The sequence below is a fragment of the Nannobrachium achirus genome, assembly GCF_963921795.1.
Source record: "Nannobrachium achirus genome assembly, chromosome: 8".
Classification (NCBI taxonomy): Eukaryota; Metazoa; Chordata; class Actinopteri; order Myctophiformes; family Myctophidae; genus Nannobrachium; species Nannobrachium achirus.
The window spans coordinates 54,274,836-54,297,062 of record NC_137817.1 but is presented as its reverse complement, the minus strand read 5'-3'; the positions used below and the strand labels follow the sequence as shown (position 1 = coordinate 54,297,062).

The 22,227-nt window shown below is 45.1% G+C and overlaps 1 protein-coding gene across 1 annotated transcript in view; it reads right to left on the bottom strand.

The window, feature by feature from the left end:
- Positions 1 to 464: 464 nt before the first annotated feature.
- The window catches only part of rcbtb2 (regulator of chromosome condensation (RCC1) and BTB (POZ) domain containing protein 2), a gene marked incomplete at its 3' end in the record, with an annotated part of 33,938 nt that continues 12,175 nt past the window's right edge, over positions 465 to 22,227 (bottom strand). The window contains exons 3-12 of the mRNA XM_080732297.1: positions 21,489 to 21,639; positions 18,451 to 18,617; positions 17,545 to 17,703; positions 16,283 to 16,390; positions 15,492 to 15,634; positions 13,783 to 13,973; positions 8,997 to 9,123; positions 5,445 to 5,584; positions 3,192 to 3,322; positions 465 to 605 (exon numbers count right to left, since the gene is read on the bottom strand). Coding sequence (XP_080588423.1) covers positions 465 to 605; positions 3,192 to 3,322; positions 5,445 to 5,584; positions 8,997 to 9,123; positions 13,783 to 13,973; positions 15,492 to 15,634; positions 16,283 to 16,390; positions 17,545 to 17,703; positions 18,451 to 18,617; positions 21,489 to 21,639 — 1,458 coding nt within the window. The remainder of the gene's footprint in view (positions 606 to 3,191; positions 3,323 to 5,444; positions 5,585 to 8,996; positions 9,124 to 13,782; positions 13,974 to 15,491; positions 15,635 to 16,282; positions 16,391 to 17,544; positions 17,704 to 18,450; positions 18,618 to 21,488; positions 21,640 to 22,227) is intronic.

Below are 22,227 nucleotides of genomic sequence, written 5' to 3'. Positions count from 1 at the left end.
GCACCGACAACAGCCGATCTACAAACTCAATGCACCGCAGCACGTTGGGGACATTAAACATCCTTTTAACGAACACTCTGTGAGATGAAGGCCAGCGGTAGTCTTCTCCGTCTCTTCTCATTATTTAACGCTTTGTTTGTCTTTGTTTACAGTCATGGCTGCCTGCCGCTCTCACAAGCAGCAATACAAGTTCTCCACAAGTAACAACTAACGTGGCTTTGTAGATGTTATGTTCAGTGCGCGACAGCGGCGAGCAACCAAGTGTACAGTATCAGGCCAAGGGTTATCGTTCTGTGCTTTCATCTGGTGGCGTAACCCTGCGTCTGTTCCCAAACGAACTCAGATCACCAAAAGCCCGGCCGGCTTCATGGTGTCGACCCTTTAGATGTAGGGTTCGGTTTCTCTGTTCTGTTCCCATCCCCCTCCTCCCACGTCTGACAGCCCCCGGCGCCCACTGCTTACAGTCAGTTTCTGAAGGCGCCGTAGCGGCTAGCTTTACTGATGAAGTTCTTAAGCAGCTCGTGGTCCATGTCTGCGAAGGCCTGTGTCTGGGTGACCGCCGTGAGGTGGTTGACGCAGAACTTGAAGCAGAAATCCTCCAGGTCCTAAAAATGAAGAGGGCTGGGCTGGTCAATGCTGAGGAGCACAACAACAGAGAGTAGCATTGGCCCGTATCAGCTAAGTTTACCCAAAAAGACAACCGGGTTGTGTCTCGAACTGGTCAGTTAGGTCAGTGGTTCTCAACCTTTTCAGGCCGTGTCCCCCAAAATAATCATATTTTAACTGGGGACCCCCCACTCCCTGACGAGCACGAAGAGTTGAGGAATTACATTTTGTATAACACGGTTCTACTGTGAAAATACCTAATCTACATCCGATCTACAACGCAAGGCATTGTGAGCATGTAGGTCGGCGATGTTGTTCACAACTTCGGCCTCTAATATTTAACAATTTGGCCTATGTTTAATATTAGATAGAGGTATTAAAAGTCCTTAAATTGTCACTTAAAAATGTGCAGATATTCCCTCTATGCACTTAAACTTTATGGTGGTTTGTTTACTGTTGAATGATAAAACAGTGTTGCACATAAGTTAATCATTTGGGGAACCCCCCCCCCCCCAAAAAAAAGAATTATAATTTGGACCCACAGGTTGAGAATCAGTAGTTAAGTAGTGAGTCACCATGAAGTGACTTGGATTTCAGGTGCTGGTTAGGTTACTGGTTCACTGAGGGTTGATACCGTGCGACAGGATTTCAAGGCAGCAACTGACAATCTATCGGCCGGATATCTCGATAGTCTTGGAAATACGAAGCGTAATCTGCTTAACAAACAGTTGTGTAGCTGTGACAATAGACCTTTAAAATGAAATCAATTTCAGGGGTTCCGCTTTCATCATGCGCTTCAGGACGTGGGGCAGGTCTCATGTCATGACAGGACTCCAAGGTCACAGGCTCATTAGACATCGAGTGCAAGCTCTGTGCACAACTGGAACGTTAATGCTCTGGAGTCCTTAAATGAGTGCATCAGCAGCATTACAGAATTGCAGTTGTCACAGCCTAAGAAGCATAAGAAATCAAAGATGCACACACTGTTTTTTACAGCACTTTCTGGGAATTTTCTAGGGAGTTGAACTTCCAGTCCACTGGAACGTTTACCGGAATGATTTTGGCTCCCTGAACAGATCACTAGCTATAAAATAAAGAAATAAAGTTTATTTTTTTCCTCTCCCGATGGGGAAATTACTTTTGAGCGCATGGGGTACAGTTAGGGGTTAAGAGTCTTGTTCAGGAAAACTTCGACAAAAAGCCTGGAGGAGCCAAGTATCAAACTGGGGATTTTCCAATTTCCAGTGTGCCACTCTACCTACTGAGCCACTGCCACCAGGGGTGTCGCACCAAATTCTGGGCCCTGGGTACAAGAATTCAGTGCGGGCCCCCCAGGAATGCTCTTCATAAGGGGAGGGGGTTTAACCCATTTAGACTGTGAACGCATTATTACGCTTTATTTTTTACGCTTTATAAAAATAGCAGATATACAAGCTCACAGTGCGGCACTTGGCAAGCTTGTAGATCTGCTATTTTTGAAAAATCGTGACTTTTTTGAAAAAAACTGTTTCTATGTCAGTGGTGCTCAAACCTTTTCATGTGAAAAATTATATGTATTTGGCCACGGACCCCCATCTCAAAATATTTAGTTCCAGGGACCCCCCAGAAGCAACATTTGAACTACAAATGTAAAAAATACATATGTTCAAAGACATTTTCACGACTTTTCAAAAATAGCAGATCTACAAGTTCGCAGCAGGGCACTCGGTCCCACTTTACCCCCCTTGTGACGTCCCTGACTGCCACCACTACAACCAGTTTGAGACACAACTAGGGTTACAGTTAAAAAACACTATAAACACAAATACACTCTTTTGGCCCGGAGAAAATAGAAAGAGCTCCTTCTTCCAACGTATTCTCAATGGATCAACAAGTGGTACAGGTCTGAGGAGTGGATGGAGTTTGATACTGTTTTGTATACTGTGAATGATAATAAAAAATTACCTTCATGTGTGGATAGTATTTTTCTGTGCTGCTTTGGTAAATAAATATGTTTAGCTACAGAAATGTGACAGCCTTACACGCTGCGCACTTAATCTGCTTCAACATGAAACCAGGTTGGATGCGACCATGTCTGATTCACGCTATTTACGAGGTATTATTGGGCATATATTATCAATGGCACACAGATATATTATTTATCAGATAGATACCCAGCCTTCATTTTACATGGGTGAAGGGAGGCGAGGGGAGTCATAAAAAGGACTGAGCATCAGCTTGTGCTGATTGGTCAAGTGCCAGATCTTCCCTAGGGGTTCACACACACACACACACACACACACACCCACCTATGTCTACTTAAATGAGTGGCTGCTGAAAACTTGCCGACTCATCCCCCTCGGGGAGCAATTAAGTTCCCTCGTATCACGCGGTAAAAAAAACAAAAAAACACTTCCATCCGTGGCGTTGTTGACTGCGGCATGGTGTGTGGTGCGAGCGTGTGTGCAGGGAAACATTAAGTTCCATCGTATCACACGAAAATAAAAAAGCACTTCCATCCGCGCCGTTGTTGACTGCGGCGTGGCGTGGCGTGTGGTGCGAGCGCGTGTACAGGGAAACATTAACGACAGAGCGAGTCGACTCACCCGCGCCTCGTACTTGACGGCGGCACAGAGCAGAGTGATGGCGTTCTCCTCGCTGATGCCTCGCTTGATGGTCTCCTGACACAGCCTCTTCAGACGGCTCTCTCTGTAGTACGTGGCCAGGTCCAGCAGCCCTGAAACACAGCAACACAATAGATTAATTAGATCAGGGGTCTTCAACGTTTTCAGGCCAAGGACCCCTTAGTTGAGAGAGAGATGAAGCAGGGACCCCCACAACCTGTTCATAGAATCCATAGTTTCATCGTTTGACAGCACAATCATCAGTTTATTTTGGATTTGTGTCAATTTGTGTTTTCAGATATTTAACCACTTGAACCGTCAATACTTAATAAACTTGACCTTTCACTCTGTACTTGGTCTGCTCTTTTCCCCCTCTACACCAAAGCTCTTTGCCGAAAACAGACGATCTACAAGCTCACAACGCCTCGCGCTGAGCTTGTAGATCTGCTACTTGTGTCTAAAGTTCTCCGATTATGGAGGCTAGGGTTCAAGTAGTTAATGAAAAAATCAAACCTCGGTTCGAAGTGGAGCGGTGAATCAGAGCAGCTATACCCTGTCTGTGTGTGTGTGTGTGTGTGTGTGTGTGTGTGTGTGTGTGTGTGTGTGTGTGTGTGTGTGCCTGCACAACAGCGCCCCTCCTTTAACTTGTGTGGCCACTCAAGGTATTGCCAGGCTACAGACATAGCCAGCCACATAGCCACCCACGGACATACCTGTCTATTGGGAGCGCTTTCACCGCTCCAAAAAGGAGAAAAATAAGTTTCTATCACACAAAGATTTGGAGGACCCCCTGTAGTAACTCTGAGGACCCCCTGTTGAAGACCCATGCATTACATTACTCTCTCTGTAGTAAGTGGCCAGATCCAGCAGCAGCAAACAACAGTGAATAGTACTAAAAGCTGAATCAAAATGTGCTGTCAAAATGAACACTGGTTTCCAACAGGGTGCCTACTCCTGGCTGCATCTAGTAGTCTCCAAACCCTGGCTGAGCTTACCCATAGCCTCCTCTAGTGGCTAAGGTTAGCTATAGCAGCCTGTGGCAGCTCAGCCACAGGGACCCAGATAGAGTATAACAGATTGGATCCCAGATGATTTAGTGAAATATCCCTTTAACACATCGGACGCCCACGTGGTTTTGTTGTCTTAATTTGCTGGTGCCCATGACAACGCGTCATTTTACCTACCGGCGAGAGTACTGGCGAGAAAAGTAATCCGAGTAAATGTAATCCGAGTATGTCCTGTTTATTTCGCGAAAATCTTTTCTTTCAGTCAGGACCGTTTTTTATCATTTCTAAGCCACAGTGTTTGTGTTACGGCATGTAGAAGAGGCTGCCGTTTTGAGAAAAAAATGAAAAAAGGAAGAGAATCCGGAGAAAACAGCATTTTTGTGCAGCCGCTAAACAGGAAGTCAACGAGACACACAGCACGTCCGGGTGACGTAATTGCGCGCTGCATGTTGGGAAATGGAGTTTGTTTCATCACCGCGGTAGCCAAGTGCAGTAGCTACAGTACAGTATAGTTTACTGTACAACGCGTCAAACGCGTCGTGGGCCTCCAGCGACATCAAAGAAATTGACTTGTAGACACCACGTGGGCATCCGATGTGTTAAGGTTAAACCAGACTCCTAGAAAGAGAGAGTTCTGACACGTCGACTCCCATTGTAAGCGTGGAAAGCGGACGTGACATCACTATTTAGCGTACTGGAGTCTGGTGATATTCCTAACAACAGTCTGCTGCTCTTCAGCCTCGTCCACCTCCATTGTAACCGAGGCCTTTCACTTGCTGGCAAGTGAAATGACTAAATCACGTCTGTTCCCCCTTTTAACGTATTCGTGGGCCTCTCCACGTTAATTTGAGTAAATCTTAAAGATAATAAAGTCAATCATTTTAAAGTCAATGAAGTCAATATTCTTACGAGAAACATTACCATAACTAGAGCCGATTACGTGAAATAATAACGTTGCCTAACTTGGAGAGGCCTGTGAATGCGTTAAAAGGGGAAAAAAAAGACGTGATTTAGTCTACTTACCAGCAAGTGAAAATGCCTCAGTTACAAGGGAGGTGGACGGGGCTGAAGAGCAGCAGACTGTTAGGAATGTCACCAGGCTCCAGCGACGCAACTTCCGCTTTGCGGCAATATCAAAGTGTGACGCTACTCTCCTCTTGTACTACTCTGAGTTAAACAGGTTGAGAATCACTGATCTACATGCAGTAGTATTTATGGCTGAGGTTACCTATAGCGTCCTCCGGTGGTAGGTTGATGCTGTCAGTGTACAGGTATTCCAGGAAGGCTCTGTATACCAGGTAGGAGAACTGGTGGATCTCTATGGATTCCTCGTCGCTCTCATTCAGCAGTGCACGGAAATGCTCACACCTGAAACACATATGTCACAAGGGAGACTCTGAAGAGGTTATATTGATATGAACTCAGCACAAAAAGGAAGGAAACTTGACTTTGGTCCATTATATCTCCCCTTTAACGCTTTCAATGCCACCTTTTCACCACTAGAGGGCGCCCAATGGCCATAGAAAACCTCATCCACAAGCGTCGTAACAGCACAAGCCGTGTGCAGCCATGACAAGCCTGAACACTTTCCTTTGTGTCATCAACAGGGACAGGATGAAGTTAGCTTGAAGTTAGCTATTGGCTACCAAGCATTTTAGAAGCCCTATTTTCGGCGATTTAGCCATGATTAAACCTTGCACACCTCATGGATATGCATGGAACAGAGAAAATGAGCTCTAAAGATCCTGGCTTGCATTGGAGTGGATGGTAAATATCGGCGGCGCGACGCTCTCGCGGGCCGTGTAAACAAATGACGGCCGGCGGCCCGGCTCGAAAAAAATAAAATAAAAATAAAATTAAAAGCCGAACTAGTTCGGGATAGGCACCCAGGACGGTCCAAATTATCCCGAACTAGTTCGGGATAGGCACTAAAGCAGTTAATACCAATTTGTATTGTATTTTATATAACTTTCATAGTTGATTCGTCACCTTTACAACAAGGTACAGCTTGTAAGTATCGGGCATTCGAGGCATGAGCTACACAGCTTAAAATGAACAAAGTGTAAAAATGGCCAATATGTGTCATTTTCTCTTTTACTTATTACTGTGGGAGAGTGCAATCATTCACTGAACCAAGCAACAAAGGTGAACACCAAAAGAACAGTATTGCTGGCCTGCCAGGCCATTTTGACCATTTTTGGAGGGGCACTACCCACACGTTTGGCTGTCTTGCTCATTCCACGAATGCCAGATCCTTACAGTCTGTACCTTGTTGTAAAGGTGACAAATCATCGATAACAATGATATCAAACACAATATGAATGGGTATTATTAAAGGGGATATATAATGGACCAAATTCAAGTTTCAGTAGATCTGCTACAACGCCCAAGGCAAGCGCAACCAAACATAAAATTACTTGTCTTTTAGTTCTACTGGCTCTCTTCTCCACTAGTCCCTCCCTAACATTTTAGTCTAGTTTTTATTTGTTGATGAAATTGTGAATATATTTAGATTTAGTATTAGTCTTCATCTAATAGTTAGTTTAGTTTTTATCTAGTTTTCGTCAGTGTAAAAAGGTAGTCAACGAGCATTTTTCATCCGTTTTATTCGGCAAAATCAACACTTGTCTCTGATGATCAATTCTGTGAGAAGATCAAAGAGGATCAAGCAGCAGTGCGTGTGTGTGTGTGTGTGTGTGTGTGTGTGTGTGTGTGTGTGTGTGTGTGTGTGTGTGTGTGTGCGCGCGTGCGTGCGTGCGTGTGTGTGTGTGGACAGAGCCGGCGTCTGCAGACAGTGAGACTCCTTCCTCCTATCAGCAGCAGAATGTGTGTGTTATAAAAAGAAAGAAAGGGGAAACACAAGCTCTGTCGTCGCATCCTCCTGACATCAACAGGAAAATAACACAAGGTCATAACACCCAAAAACCTTAACCACTTAAAACCTCATATTTTGTTGAGCGGAGTCCCCCAGGGCTCTATGCTAGTCTTTTCTGTTTTCGCTCTACATTAAAACCCATTAAAAACGGGAAAGCACGTTATCTTAGATTCTTATTTTTTGCATTTCTTATTCAAAAATCACACCCAATGAGAAGTGAGCGGTGGTCGTGCTTGCATAACATCTTCAGACAAGGATTTAAGTCTAGGATGTACAGGCTATGCTACACACACACATATTTTGCTATGGCAAAACGCTGAGGAAAAAGGCTACAGACATACGACATATGACATCACTAGACATACATGATGCTACGCACACACATTTTACTATGGCAAAACGCTGAGGAAAAAGGCTACGGACACACGCACAGCCACTTCTATAGGAGCGGTTTGCACCGCTCAAAAAATAGCAGATATACTGAACCAGGCTTTGTTCAGCAGCCTGATGACTGACAGTGCCGTCAGGCTGGATTATACCAGGTACGAATTACTTCAAAAATGTCCGGGGCTTGTCTGGGGCTTACAGTGTGCAGCCTACATCTTGGCACAAACGGCTTAAGAGTTTGTTGTACGCCCAGGGTCCCATAGGCCAAGCTTCGTAGGATGCGCTCTGATTGGCTAGCGGGACGCTTGATGAAATTAACTCATAAATAGCACCGCTCACTTCACACTAGGTGTGATTTTTTCCCCCCTCCAGCGGTGCTAACTGCTCCTACATCTGTCTTTGTCTGTTTGTATGCATGCATGTATGTATGTCCATCCCACACTTGGTTCATTGGCCAAGCATTGCGGGACGCTTAACTCTTTTACTGCTTCGGACGTTCCCGTTCACAACGATTTTGACGGCGGCGCGTTGCCAATATGGCTCGTTCTTTTTACCTCGTCTGATGACTGTAAGCTGAAATCACTTCCTGGAAATCACTTCCTGGCTGTTTGCCAGACCCAGGGGGTCGGCCTACATAAGGCTTTGTCGGTCTGTCGGTCGGTCGGTCGGTCCCTCTTTTCCTCAGTGTCCCTCTTTTCCTCAGTGTGCCTGTGTTTGCCTCTGACTGCTCATCTGCCCCTCCCTTCCCTTGCTCGGCTGATTGCCTTGAGTGCCGTCACCTGTACGGGACCAGCTGAGTTGAGTTGGCTGACGAGCTGCTGAGACTATAAATTCCTGTGTGTTCATGTGTTAGTTCAGTGCTGCAAAACATTTGCCCCACAGCCATACTAGTGAAAACAGCCCATCTACAAGCTCACAAACATTTCCAGCTGCTCAGCCTATAAAATCCTGTGTGTTCATGTGTTAGTTCAGTGCCATACTAGTCAAAACAGCCGATCTACAAGCTCACTACGCTTTGTTGCTGAGACTATAAAATCCTGTGTGTTCATGTGTTAGTTCAGTGCCATACTAGTGAAAACAGCCGATCTACAAGCTCACTACGCTTTGTTGCTGAGACTATAAAATCCTGTGTGTTCATGTGTTAGTTCAGTGCCATACTAGTTTTCATTGCGGGTCTGGCACAACCAGGTGACCTGGTCTAGTTTCTGTGGACCTGAGCTAGATTATGCATTTCTATGCTCTGAATGTATGGCAACCGGAGCGGCCCAATTCACATTAATTCTTGCATAAGGCTGCCCTCTGCCGCCAGTATGGCCAAAGTACACATTTTAGCGTCCATTGAAAAATGAATTTGTTTAGAAAGAACCAATAGATAATATTCTATAACATCGCAAAGGTAAGCTGCTTTTTGCTGGCACCAGCCCCAATAAATAAATAATAACATCTGGCAGTAGGACAGTTAATGAAATGAACTGACGTTGAAATGAATCATCTACTTCAGTGTCATGGTTTGTGTACCTGATCTTGAGCAGGGCTTTGTGAACATGGATGCATTTCCCGTCAACCAGGAACTTCAGGTCTGAAATCTCTGGGCTGTCGAATTCCCTCTTCAGAGACTGAGCCACCGTCAGATAGTCATCTCCATCTGCCACACACAAGAAAGCATCGTCGTAAAAAACAAACAAAACAAGGCGAAACAAGAACCCCATTTACTTTTTCCCATAGAGATTTCCAAACATATTTATATCAGTTGTTTTAAGCCTAGAATAAAGCCATCCATGATCCTGGTGAATCCATGATGACCATAAAAGCTTTGATTCTCTGTGGGGGAAGAAATGAAGTGACAACCGCTAAACAAAGGGTATTGACTAGTAAGACGCATCAGGGCCTCATGTCTTGGCCGTCTGGCCAGTGATGCATATCGGACCAGTTACCCATATATGGAGATCCATGTACTGTATATGGAGATATGAGACCCCAAACATGCTTACTCAGTTATTAGTTATGTGAAAATTCTATGATGTCTATCACATCTGACATCATACATACAATCCCTTTTATGCCCATACATGGAGATCCCTGTCTACAAGCTCAAAACGCGATGCGTTTTGAGCTTGTAGATCTGCATTATTTTTTGCTATTTTTTTGGTGGCATCCTGAAAGTACATTTTTAATTTAATTTCAAATGCATGTGCAGGTTCTTATGTTACTTATGTTACTTCTTACTTTATGAACTTAATCACAAACGCATTGGACAGAAAGAAAAAAAAAGACTTGCTGTAGGCTACTAGTCATCAAGAAGATACTAATATACAGTCGACTGAAGTAATTAAAGCAGGTCATGTTTGCACATTTGGAATTATAACAGCTGAAATCAATAATATATCAGTATTCTGATATTAACCTGCGGGCCGCATTAAGTGAAGGTGGGGGCCGCATGTGGCCCCCGGGCCGCCAGTTGCCCATGTATGGAATAGATAATCCAAGAAGATCCAATATTCTTCAATAGTCTTCAAAAGTAATATCCTCTAAACTAAAATAAACTACAATAGTGTCTTCAAGAAAGCAAGAACATGGGAAAAGCTCCTCTTGCTCCTCTGCTGTGTTCCAATGCTGTGTCCCACACTGTTACAGCCCTTAGGCGCCCAGGTGCAGCAAACATTTTGTTAGTGTCCACACCCCAATCAGTCTATCCTGATGGGGTGATTGTTGGGTGGGGTCTCAATCATTGCCAGGTCACTCCCAGCAATGTAATATCAGCCATCCCATGAAAATGAGAACTAGTAATGACGCCTCGCCCTTTAGGGCCAATTCTTGGCCATCTGGCCAGTGATGTATATCGGACCAGTTACCCATATATAGAGATCCATGTACTGTATATAGTACATCCCTTTTATGCCCATACATGGAGATCCCTGTCTGAACCAGATATGGGCTGCCTTCCTCCATGTATGGGCATTCCCATACGAAGTCCTGTTAGATATGGGCTTAATATTGATGACATAAGGGATCTCCATATATGGGCATAAAAGGGATCCTGTTAGAGTGGTTCCCATGACATCACAGCATACAATATATGTTATGCCCATACATGGAGATCTCTATCTGAACCAGCCACACAGATATGGGCCATGTCTTGGCCATCTGGCCAGTGATATACTGTATATCAATGACATCAGGGATCTTCGTATATGGGCATAAAAGGGATTCTGGGGAATATGGACTTTTACATAGGTGATGTCACCTGTGATATCACCTGTGATGTCACAGTGACAAGGGAACCAACCCATAGACTGTAAAAATGTGTACTGACTGACACAGACAGACAGACGGAGACACGCTGCAACATTTCTCATGGTAAACTGCGACCTTCGGTCTAAATTGACCCTTACAAGTCCGTAACTCAGTTAACAGGTTCATTTGGTTCCATTTGTACACTGTCAAGAGTGAAATTTGAAAGTTTGAGAAACATTGCCCTATAGGGTGTGGATATCTGACATAACAGCCAAAGTACAGTATATGAATCTATGATAGATTCATATACAGTACTTCTATCTACAATTTCACAAATGAGACGTATGACTGTACCACAGAGAGCAGAATACATTCAAAACACTGTATCAGGTTATTTCACTAATTGGCACATCTTCAAGCAGAGAGAGAGAGAGAGATTGAGAGAGAGAGGGAAAGTAATTAGTGGAATCCTCTGAGGCTTGGTTGGAAACCATTATACCATTAGAAACACACAATCCAGAAGAATCGTTTCACTGGAAATGATTATCTGATTCAGTGATTTCCCACAAGCAGGTTATATAATACCCATTCCAGACACCAGCTTCGACTGCTCTCTTCGCATTCAATCGGACTTTTTCACCATTTATCAGACGTTTGAATCCACGGGGTATCCACAGGGTATCTACGGAGTATCCACGGGGTATCCTGTTTCCGTGAACTTTGATGTACGCATGCGCCGATATCTGTCGCCTCGAATATTATATTCCCCTCACTGGAATCGAACCCAAGCCGTGGGTTTGTTGCATCCGTGCTCTACTGACTGAGCTAATGAACGGATGATGTGACTCCTTTTTTGTGCATTTATCTTTGACGTGGATAGTGCTGGAGACGTGCAGTGGGGTAGACGTGGATAGTGAGGGACTGAATATTTACTATTCTGTCCATAACGGCACATATCTCGGTAACGCGGCTGAGTGGGATTGAGCGCCGTTCCCACCGCTCGTCGCGGCAACTCGGCTCGCTAGCGCTCGCCTCGGTGGCGACTCACGGGGGTCATCGGCGCTCAATACCGCGCCGCTCCGTCGGGGTCTGTGGCGTGGAGCGGTACACCGGGGAACAGAGAATCCATGGCTTCTAGTTCGATGCTGGAATTCAGCTCAGTTTTTGTTATTGTGTACCTCTGAGGTTGACCACTAGATGTCGACATTTCACTACTAATCAAGCCACTGTTTCATTGTTTTGATCAACCATCCACTGTGAGATACCGGGATACCCAGAATTGAGTATCCGAGATACCAGACCATTCAAACACTTGAAAACACTTGATAATTTCTCATTCAATGCACTGAAATCATTCGAAACAGGTGTTCCAGAAGGACACCGTTTAACTCAAACTGTGGGTTTGCTTTACATGGACATTTAACACCCAAGGGGCCAAACTCGTTCTGTAACGAGATAAGGCCACTAGAGGTCGCTCTGTCAAAAGGAGTTGTCTCGTTCCTCAACGAGACAACAAAGGGTTAACTGTGCAGCGTGCTGCGCGCATGTTGTGTTGTCTGTGAATGACCCTGGTCCATACGTCACACTGTGGCTCGCAGAGACACAGACTGGATGGTCTAGGCTGCATTGACTTCCATTCTAGGCTGAAACATAAAAACAGCTTTATCTATGAATAAGGTGCAAAGAACGCCAGGGAAGCAGAGATCTGCTTGTTTTCATGGCGACACTTTACCGCGATGGTCGGCCCCGGTTTGGATTTTAGTTTCGCAAGCGTTTGTAAACAAATGGATTATCCTCCTCAATCGTCAGTGGACACTCACGTGCACTCGCACGAAGCTTCCGAGGCTCTTCAAAATTAAAGCGTAAGTGAACGACGGCAGCAGCAACAGCTAGAAATGTTAGAAACCTTGGCTTCCCATGTGTTAATACTTTAGTCCTTTTGTTTTGTTTTCCATTTGTTCACTCGGCACCTATCACAGCCCTGTCCCCAAATTACATAGCCTTTTTACCAGTAAGGCTCCCTAATCGGGAGATAAGCGACCGTAGGTCACTTATCTCCACAAATAGGGCAAAAATTTGTTTTGCGAAAATCTTCCTGATCCATGTTGATGACATGAGTGTAGACATACTGTGTAGTGATTTTCGTGATTTTAGGGCAAAATCTGTAGGAGCAGTGTCCAAAAATGTGTTTTTAAAAATCAGCCTGGAGGTGGCGCTATATGGGAGAGATTCATGTTGATGGGATGAGTGTAGACATACTGTGTACCGATTTGCGTGATTTTAGGGCAAAAATTGTAGGAGCAGTGTCCAAAAATGTGTTTTGCAAGAATCGGCCTCATGGTGGCGCTAGAAGAGGGCCATGTGAGAAATGAGGGGTGGGGTCTCCGCGCCGCCAAGGCGGACGAATAGGTACCGGCCCCGGCTGTCCCGGTCGCTCCTAGCCGGAGTTACGGCATTTTATGTGAGCTGCAGTGTAGGGGGTCCTCCACTGGGGGCGCCACCACTTTTGCATCCGTTCTGGAGCACCAGGAGTCGGTGGTCCCCGGGAATTCCCCGTGAGCAGCCCTGTTGGGGTGGTCATTTGGTCAGTTTAGCACATTTGGTCATTTTTTACATCTGGGGGTCCCCCAGGGACCTGGGGGTCCCTGGAGCTCCGGGGGTCCTTGGAGGTTGTAGTTTGGCAGGTAAGGAGTGTGTGTGCAAAATTTGGCATGGATCGGGGCAACGGTTGCGGAGATATGAGCAGGGCAAGAGTGTGACGTGTGACTGACGGACTGACTGACTGACTGACTGACTCACTCACGGACAGCCTGTGGAGGTTTTGATAGTAAATGCGACCTACGGTCGCAATAATCTTTGGATTAAAAATGTACCAAGGCACTTGGAAGAGAGATGGGAGAGAGGCTGCAGCTACTTTGGAGGCAGTATGATTTTCATTTTTGAAACTCATTGTAACTTATTTCACTTAAAAAAAGGAAGAATTGGCATTAAAAAAATCATGATAGTTGAGTGAATGGATGTTTTGGCCCACCCCTACAGGACACCATGCCACCCTCTCTCTCTCTCTTACCCACGGTGAGCAGGTGCCAGGTGACAGCGGGCGTGGCGAAGCAGGCGAACACGTCGTCCGTGCTGCTGAAGTGGGTGAGGTGGGGGCTGGCCACCGCCTGGCCCCGGCACTGGCCCCACATCAGCACCTGGCCGCTCTGGGTCCTAGCGGCCGACGTGTGGCTGGTGTGGCACGCAGCCACCTCCACCATCCTGGGGACACATAAAACATCTGTTAACCACTCAAATTCAATGCCAGGAGCTTTTCCCCAGTCTGATAGCCTTTGCCAAACATTTTTGACAATTTTTGAATACATCCTTTTCAGAGTGGGCATTTGTAACTAAAATATTTGCTTCTGGGGGCGTCCATGGAACGACATATTTTGAGATGGGGGTCCGTGGCCAAATACATGTAATTTTGGGGGTTCCTCGACATGAAAAGGTTTGAGAACCACTGATTTAGAAGCTGATTTTCAAGCTGCGAGCCTGTGGCTTGTAGATCTGCTATTTTTCATTTGTTATAAAAGTAAGACACATTGAAACACCTGTGTTGGTCCTCAACCCAAGAATAGTGTGATAAAGTTGGGCATTTATTTACAAAAGAAATAAAAGAAATATGGCAATAAGAGGTTCCCGCCCGTCAGCAACTATATACCCCCCCCACCTTTTCCTTCTACACCAAATCTCTTCACAGAAAAATAATGTGTAAAATTTTAAGATTTGTTTTTGGGCTTTTATGCCTTTATTGGATAGGACAATAGAGGTGGCAAAGGTCGTCTGGATCGGGAATCGAACCAGCGACGCCGTCAGGCATCAATGCCAATGTGGTATGCGCCTGGACCAGTAGGCCAGCGGGTGCCCACACATTATTCCTTCATTTGTATTAAGTATTAATACTGTAGCTTTGTATACCAAACCAAATGCCTGGCCTCCCACACCAAGCTAGGGCACAGATCCAAATGCCCGCTTACACGTACCTTAACTCAGCGGGTGCCCACGCGTCAAACTATTTGATGTCGCTGGAGGCCCACGACGCGTCTGCCGCGTTTACTGTATTTACAGTAACAACTTTAAATCTCACCGTAAGGTCGGGGCTACGCCGGGATGTAGCCCATTCACCGCTGGTTAGGGTTAGGGTTAGGCCATTTTTCTCCATATACTCCAATGCATTTCCCCATCTTTAACGCTTTTTATCTCTGATGTTTTTTTATGGCTAAAACTGTGGCAGACTGTGGCAAAATGACCAACTTTTGATCGGCAATCAACAGCTATGATCAACACTGGCCCATACGTTACACAACAACATCCTGTCTGCGGTCATGTGACCAAGTGACGGCATGACGCATGCATTGACGCAGCAGGGCCGTGTGCAATACAATGGTGGCTGGTCTGGGCATCCAGAGGGGATAAATGTGGCGCCATCTAGGGGCACCTAATGTGTTAACCTGAATTCCTAATGAAACCACACTCCTAGCTTCCAAAACCCCTTATCCACCCGTTTCCGCAAGACTTTACTGTAGCATTATCTGCAGGACACTTCCGGTTAACAGCAGACATACAAGCTCACGTCGCATCGCAGATGCAACCTTTGTGAGCTTGTAAATCACACTCGGCTGCGTCGCCTTCTGCGCAATGCACAATGGGATGTTGGAAAGTTGTGTATAGGAGTATTTCAGTAAGTCATATATTCTTTCAGACACACAGACATACTGTACGTACTGCATAACTAACCTCTCCTTGTCTGTGTTGATCTGGGTGGGAAGAGCCTGGTTACTCTTGTTTCCGGTTCCCAGCTGCCCGTAGGAGTTGGCACCCCAGGCGTAAACCATCCCCTCATCTGTAAGGGCCAGTGTGTGGGCATAGCCACAGGTAATCTGTAGAGTGAACATTAAACAATATTAACACTTTTGCTGCCCCTTACTTTGAAGGGATGAATTTTCCTTGCTGCCGCGCCGCTTCCTCCATAGGCTGCCGCTCCTATTTTGAAGGGCCGGGCGGGAATTTGCACCGTTTTTTTTTTTTTTTTTACTTCACTTTCTTCAACGTTTACCCAATCTAGTCATGTGAGAGTGTGTTGACATGAAAGTGTCATGGCGGCCACCACACAAATGCAGATTTAGCTCGAAACATGCCAACCTTGGGATCAAAATGTATTTTTTCGAGTAAATGAAGTCTCTTTATTGAAAGATCAATGGATTTCTATGGAGGAGCTTCACTTTGCGTGCGTTGTAAACAAATCACGGACATTACCGATGCAGAATGGACAGCCAAGACGTACAGTAAGTCATAACAGTGTTACTGTATTTATAGTAAGTGTGACGAGCTGACCCGTCAACGGTGTCATGGTATTAAAGGAGTAGTTCACCCCCAAACCCCTATTTTTGGGGTTTTGTCACATTCCTAAGACAATGATTTGATTTCAATAAATCTACCCCTATTGTTTCCGGATGGGATCCGGAATCAAAGGAGGTAAATGTACTATAATCAAGCTTTTAAAATGATAATGTGGCGCTCTCTCTCACTTGGACAATGTTGACACCCTGGAGGGCAGCGATCCTGCAGGGGGTCTGCTGGTTGCCGTTGTTCCCCAGGCCCAGCTGCCCGTTACAGTTGTAGCCCCATCCGTAGGCCTGCAAGTCACAATGTTTACACTAAATCATTACAGTTGTAGCCCCATCCGTAGGCCTGCAAGTCACAATGTTTACACTAAATCATTACAGTTGTAGCCCCATCCGTAGGCCTGCAAGTCACAATGTTTACACTAAATCATTACAGTTGTAGCCCCATCCGTAGGCCTGCAAGTCACAATGTTTACTAAAACATTACAGTTGTAGCCCCATCCGTAGGCCTGCAAGTCACAATGTTTAAAACATTACAGTTGTAGGCCCATCCGTAGGCCTGCAAGTCACAATGTTTAAAACATTACAGTTGTAGCCCCATCCGTAGGCCTGCAAGTCACAATGTTTAAAACATTACAGTTGTAGGCCCATCCGTAGGCCTGCAAGTCACAATGTTTAAAACATTACAGTTGTAGCCCCATCCGTAGGCCTGCAAGTCACAATGTTTAAAACATTACAGTTGTAGCCCCATCCGTAGGCCTGCAAGTCACAATGTTTAAAACGTTACAGTTGTAGCCCCATCCGTAGGCCTGCAAGTCACAATGTTTAAAACATTACAGTTGTAGCCCCATCCGTAGGCCTGCAAGTCACAATGTTTAAAACATTACAGTTGTAGCCCCATCCGTAGGCCTGCAAGTCACAATGTTTAAAACATTACAGTTGTAGCCCCATCCGTAGGCCTGCAAGTCACAATGTTTAAAACATTACAGTTGTAGCCCCATCCGTAGGCCTGCAAGTCACAATGTTTAAAACATTACAGTTGTAGCCCCATCCGTAGGCCTGCAAGTCACAATGTTTAAACACAAAATCATTGTACGACCAAGTCTAACAGAGAGATTACGTTGTTAAAGGTAGGTTAAGTGATTACACTTAAGTTTCAGTTTTCATGTATTTGACAGACGGGGGCCTTCCTCCAATCATGATCAAGTGGGGCCTTGGCCTTGGTGAGCGTAAGGCCCGCCCCCACTCGACCATGATTGGAGGAAGGCCCCACTCTATCCTGATTGGAGGAAAACCTGTCACCCAACAGTTTTGGTGGAGCAACTGAAACTGCACAAATCAGCTTCACCTTCCGTATCAGCTACGGAAGGGGAATCTGCTAAAATGCCTAAATAGTAAATTGTTCTTGTCAAAGAAGCAGGCTCATGAGTTGGGGACGGGTTTACCTCTCCATTGTCCAGCACGGCCATGGAGCAGAGCTGTCCGCAGGCTATGTTGACCACCACCTTGCTCTGCAGACAGCTGCTGACCCGCCGGGGCGTGGGCTGGTTGGCCGTGGAGCCTGAGCCCACCTGGCCCGAGTTGTTGTAACCCCACGCAAATACCTGGAACACACAGGGGAAAAAGGAATGAAACCCCATTTAGACCAGGAACGCATTATTAATTTAACCGTTATTTTATGCTTTAACTACTGAAAATCGAACCTCGGATCGAAGTGGAGTGGTGAATCTGAGCAGCTATACCATGTGTGTGCATGCGTGCGTGCGTGCGTGCGTGTGTGTTGAGTGTGCCTGGCCTGCTAAACAGCACCCCTCCTTTAACATGTGTGTTGTGTGTGGCCACTAGAGGTATTGCCAGGCTACAGACATAGCCAGCCAGCCACATAGCCAGCCAGCCAGCCAGCCACCCACAGACATACCTGTCTATTGGGAGTGCTTTCACCACTCCAAAAATAGCAGATATACAAGCTCACAGCACGGCAGCTTGTAGATCTGCTATTTTTGAAAGAACATTCAACATTCAAGTCTTTGAATATTTTTTACCCGATTCTTTAAATTTCTTCTAAATCTAAAAATATGTTTTTTTTTAAAAACGCATGTTTCTACATCAGTGGTTCTGAAACATTTTCATGTTTCAAGAATTATGTGTACTGTATTTGGCTGCCCGACCCCCATCTCAAAATATTATGTACCAGGGACACCCCAGAAGCAAATATTTGAGTTACAAATGTTCACTTTAAAAATAGATATATCCAAAGATTCGCACAAATCGTGCCCGTGTTTTAAATGAACACTCGTCATTTTACAGTGTGTGCTAATCATGCTTCCATTAGTTGCGGACAGACAGGTCACCTCTCCATCTGCTGTCAGTGCGATGGTGTGATGGGAGCCGCAGGCCACCTCCGTCACCCTCTTGCTGAGCAGGTTGGTGGAGACCAGGGCTGGGGTCAGGCCGTGGTTGGTGGTCCCGTTGCCCAGCTGGCTGTAGCCGTTGTGGCCCCACGCGTACACCTCTCCATCTAGGAAGCACAATCAGTAGGGCCGTCACCATTATGACATTTTACATGTCGATTAAATGTCACTCACATAATTGCTATTAACTTATTCATTGCCTTTTCAAGATGGCCACCAAGTACCAGGATGCCACGTTCCTACATTTCTAGTGCACAGATACATTTTTAGTGCACGGATCGTGCACGCCCATGCCTAGATCAGAACCATAGCTTTCAAACAAAAAAATCTGCTTGGAAATCCGTTCAGGCATTCATGAGATAGAAGCCTTCAAAGTAAAAAAAAACAAACAAACATGGCTGCCATTTTGAAAGATGTGTTTGTTATGGGGCTAAACATGCAATTTCGCGATTGCGATCATGCCTAATACATTTTAGGCATTTTTGGAAAATCTTTAATTTTTTTTCAAAATGGCTGCCAACTCGGGAAACTCGGGCCGTGGCATCCTGGGGGTACTGAAATAACTCGGGGAAACTCGGGCCAGGCATTTAATGAGTTAACAATTTAATTGTGTTTTTGTCGTTGACAATTACATTTCTCTTTGGCTTGTAGGCTTTGAAGTAATATAATATGACATAACCTAAACATACATATAAATCACTGACATGTTTGACAACTTTATACTTAGAAAAAGAACATTGATAGTGGAAATAGCCGATCTACAAGCTCCCAGTTGTGAGCTTGTAGATCGGCTATTTCCAGTGTTTGAAAAAATATGAACATTTTTCAACATGGAAACGATTATGACGAATATGCAAAAATAATTGCGACTACCTAAAATAATTGCGATTAGACGATTATATGTAGAAGCAGTGTTGATTTTGATGGCATATTTTATAAATCTAAAATGTTTCAGGGTTGGTCAACTAAATATCACAAGATTTTGGTCAACTGAATCAACAGTTGATTTTGTCGACTCTAATGCATTTTTCCAGACCTTCATGGTGTCTTAATGGCAGATTTTACACTTGGTTGCATGCGCATTGCGCTTTGAAAATAGCAGATCTACAAGCTCGCAGCGTTCATGCTGCAACACTTTGCGAACTTGTAGATCTGCTATTTTCAAAGTGCAATACCAGAGCACAAACAAACATAAAATGATTTGTCTTTTAGTTCTACTGGATCTCTTCTCCACTAGTCTCTCCCTAACATTTTAGTCTAGGTTTTATTTGTTGACAAAATTATCAATATATTTAGTCTTAGTTTAGTGATCATAGCTTAGTTTTTATTACGTTTTTGTTTAGTTACAAAGTGAAAAAAGGCAGTCGACAAATTTTTTCGTCATAGTTTTAGTAAAGAAAATAAACACTGTTCCACTGGAGCAAATAGGGTCATGTTCTAAATAATTCCTTTTCCAGACTTCTTAAAGAGTGGATAAACAAAAAAAATAAAAAAATAAAAAAGGAGAGAAAAAAAGGGGGGAAAATAAAACAATAGCAGCTACTTTGCAAGATGCAGAGTAGCTTAACACTAATCTTATTAGCAGAGAAGAAAAAAAAACTAAAAACAATTGCATTGTGTTCTGTTACAGCACACCATAGTGCATTGGTTCTCAACCTTTTTCAGGCCGCGACCCCAAAATAATCATATTTTACCCACCCTGACGAGCACTTTTGTTGTAAGAGTTGAGGCATTACATTTTGTAAAACACGTCTCTATTGTGAAAATAGCAGATCTACATGCTCACAACGCCTCGTGTTGCGAGGCGTTGTGAGCTCGTAGATCGGCTATTTTCACATTTTCTGCCTCTAATATTTGACAATTTGGCCAATGTTTAATTTTGTCATTTCAGAGGTCCTAAAAAGTTAAAAAGTCCTCAAATTGTCCCTTTAGAAATGTGCAGATACCCTCTATACCAGGGGTCTTCAACAGGGGGTCCGCGACCCCTAGGGGGTCCGCGGAGGTACTGCAGGGGGTCCGCGAAATTATTGCTTAAAAAAAAAAAAAAAGATTTCATTTTTTTTTTTTTTTTTTTACATTTATGTAAAAAAGAAAATCATGATTCTATCCATTTTGAATAGCTTGAATACATGATTACTATGCAATTGACAGATTGTTGATATTATTTACATTGGTTCTCAGTTAATAAGTAGTATGTTTAGAAATGGTAGTGGTACGGCCCACCCTGCTCGCTGTAACTTGTACATGTTTAAAATAAAAAAATATGTCGTAGCCCCGACCCCCCCCCCCCCCCCCCACCCTACGAGGTGGTAGGGGGTCCCTGCTCCTTCTCCCCATCAGTTTGGGGGTCCCCGGCCTGAAAACGTTGAAGACCCCTGCTCTATACACTTTTTTTATTTATTTTTTATCCCACGATTTTTGTAGCCCTTTTTTTTTCACCCAGTGCCAATTGCCTATGTAATCCTGGTCTCTGCTCTCCCTCTGCCGCGCCTGGGGAGACAACGGACTGACCTCATGCTTCCCTCTATGCATGAGTAGTCCAAGTTGCTTCTTTTCACCTGCTCGGAAGGAACACGTTATTCCAACCAGTTCCTTTCCCCTCCATCAGGCGCCCCGGCTGGCCAGGGGGAGGCATTATACAGACCAGGATTACTGCATGTTTTTGTGAGGGTACCTACCCTAGGAGACACAAGGAGAACAAGCAAACTCCACACAGAAGGGCCCTTTCGCCAACCCCACCTAGGGTGTGGGCGCTGATGAAGCGGAGGAGAGAACACGCCCCCAGCGCCCACAGCATCCCCCGGTGGGAATCGAACCCAGGACCTTCTAGCTGTGAGACAACACAGCTAGAAGGACCGTGCCCCCCCCCCCCCCCCCCCTCTATATAAGCCTCAACCTTGTTGCACTTTAAGTTAATATTTTGGGAACCACCCCTGGGAGTCCTGACCCACAGGTTGAGAACTACTGTCGTACTGCACCTGCTGTGGCGATAACCACGTGGGGTCCCGTTCCATAGCTGAGCGACACAATCTTCTTCCCACACAGCAGGTCAATCCTGCGCGGCTCGATGGTGCTCTGCAGGTCCCCCAGTCCCAGGCAGCCGCTGCAGTTGGTGCCCAGAGCAAAGACCTGAGGATGACGTCAAAACATCAATATCAGCCACTTCAGGTCGCATACACAAACTTTAGAAGGCAATCGTAGCCAATTAGGAGGGAAAATGGGAAATGGGACAGATCCATGTTGATGACATGACTGTACTGTGTACCGCTTTGCGTGATTTTAGGCCAAAATCTGTAGGAGCAGTGTCCAAAAATGTGTTTTGCAAAAATTAGACTGATGGTGGCGCTAGAAGAGGGCCATGTGAGAAATGAGGGGTGGAGGTTGTGGTTTGCCAGCCAAGGAGAATCTGCTTCAAAACGTCATACACACACACACACACACAGGGTGCCACAGGCAATTAAAGAGAGTTATTACACAGCTTGGTTGAATACTTTATTTTGATTGGTCAGTCGTTGAAATCAGCGGTCTGTTACCGCTCTATAACAGCCCGATGCCTCATCAAAGGCTCAGAGCACCTGCTGCGCTCAGGCTGTACTGCGTGAGAAAGAGGCAAACATTGTGAAAGGCTATTTTCACCCATTCTTTGGAAATGTTATGTAATGCACCCTCAGCCCCTACAATTCCAAGTGCTGTCAGGGTCAGGGACAGTTCAAATAT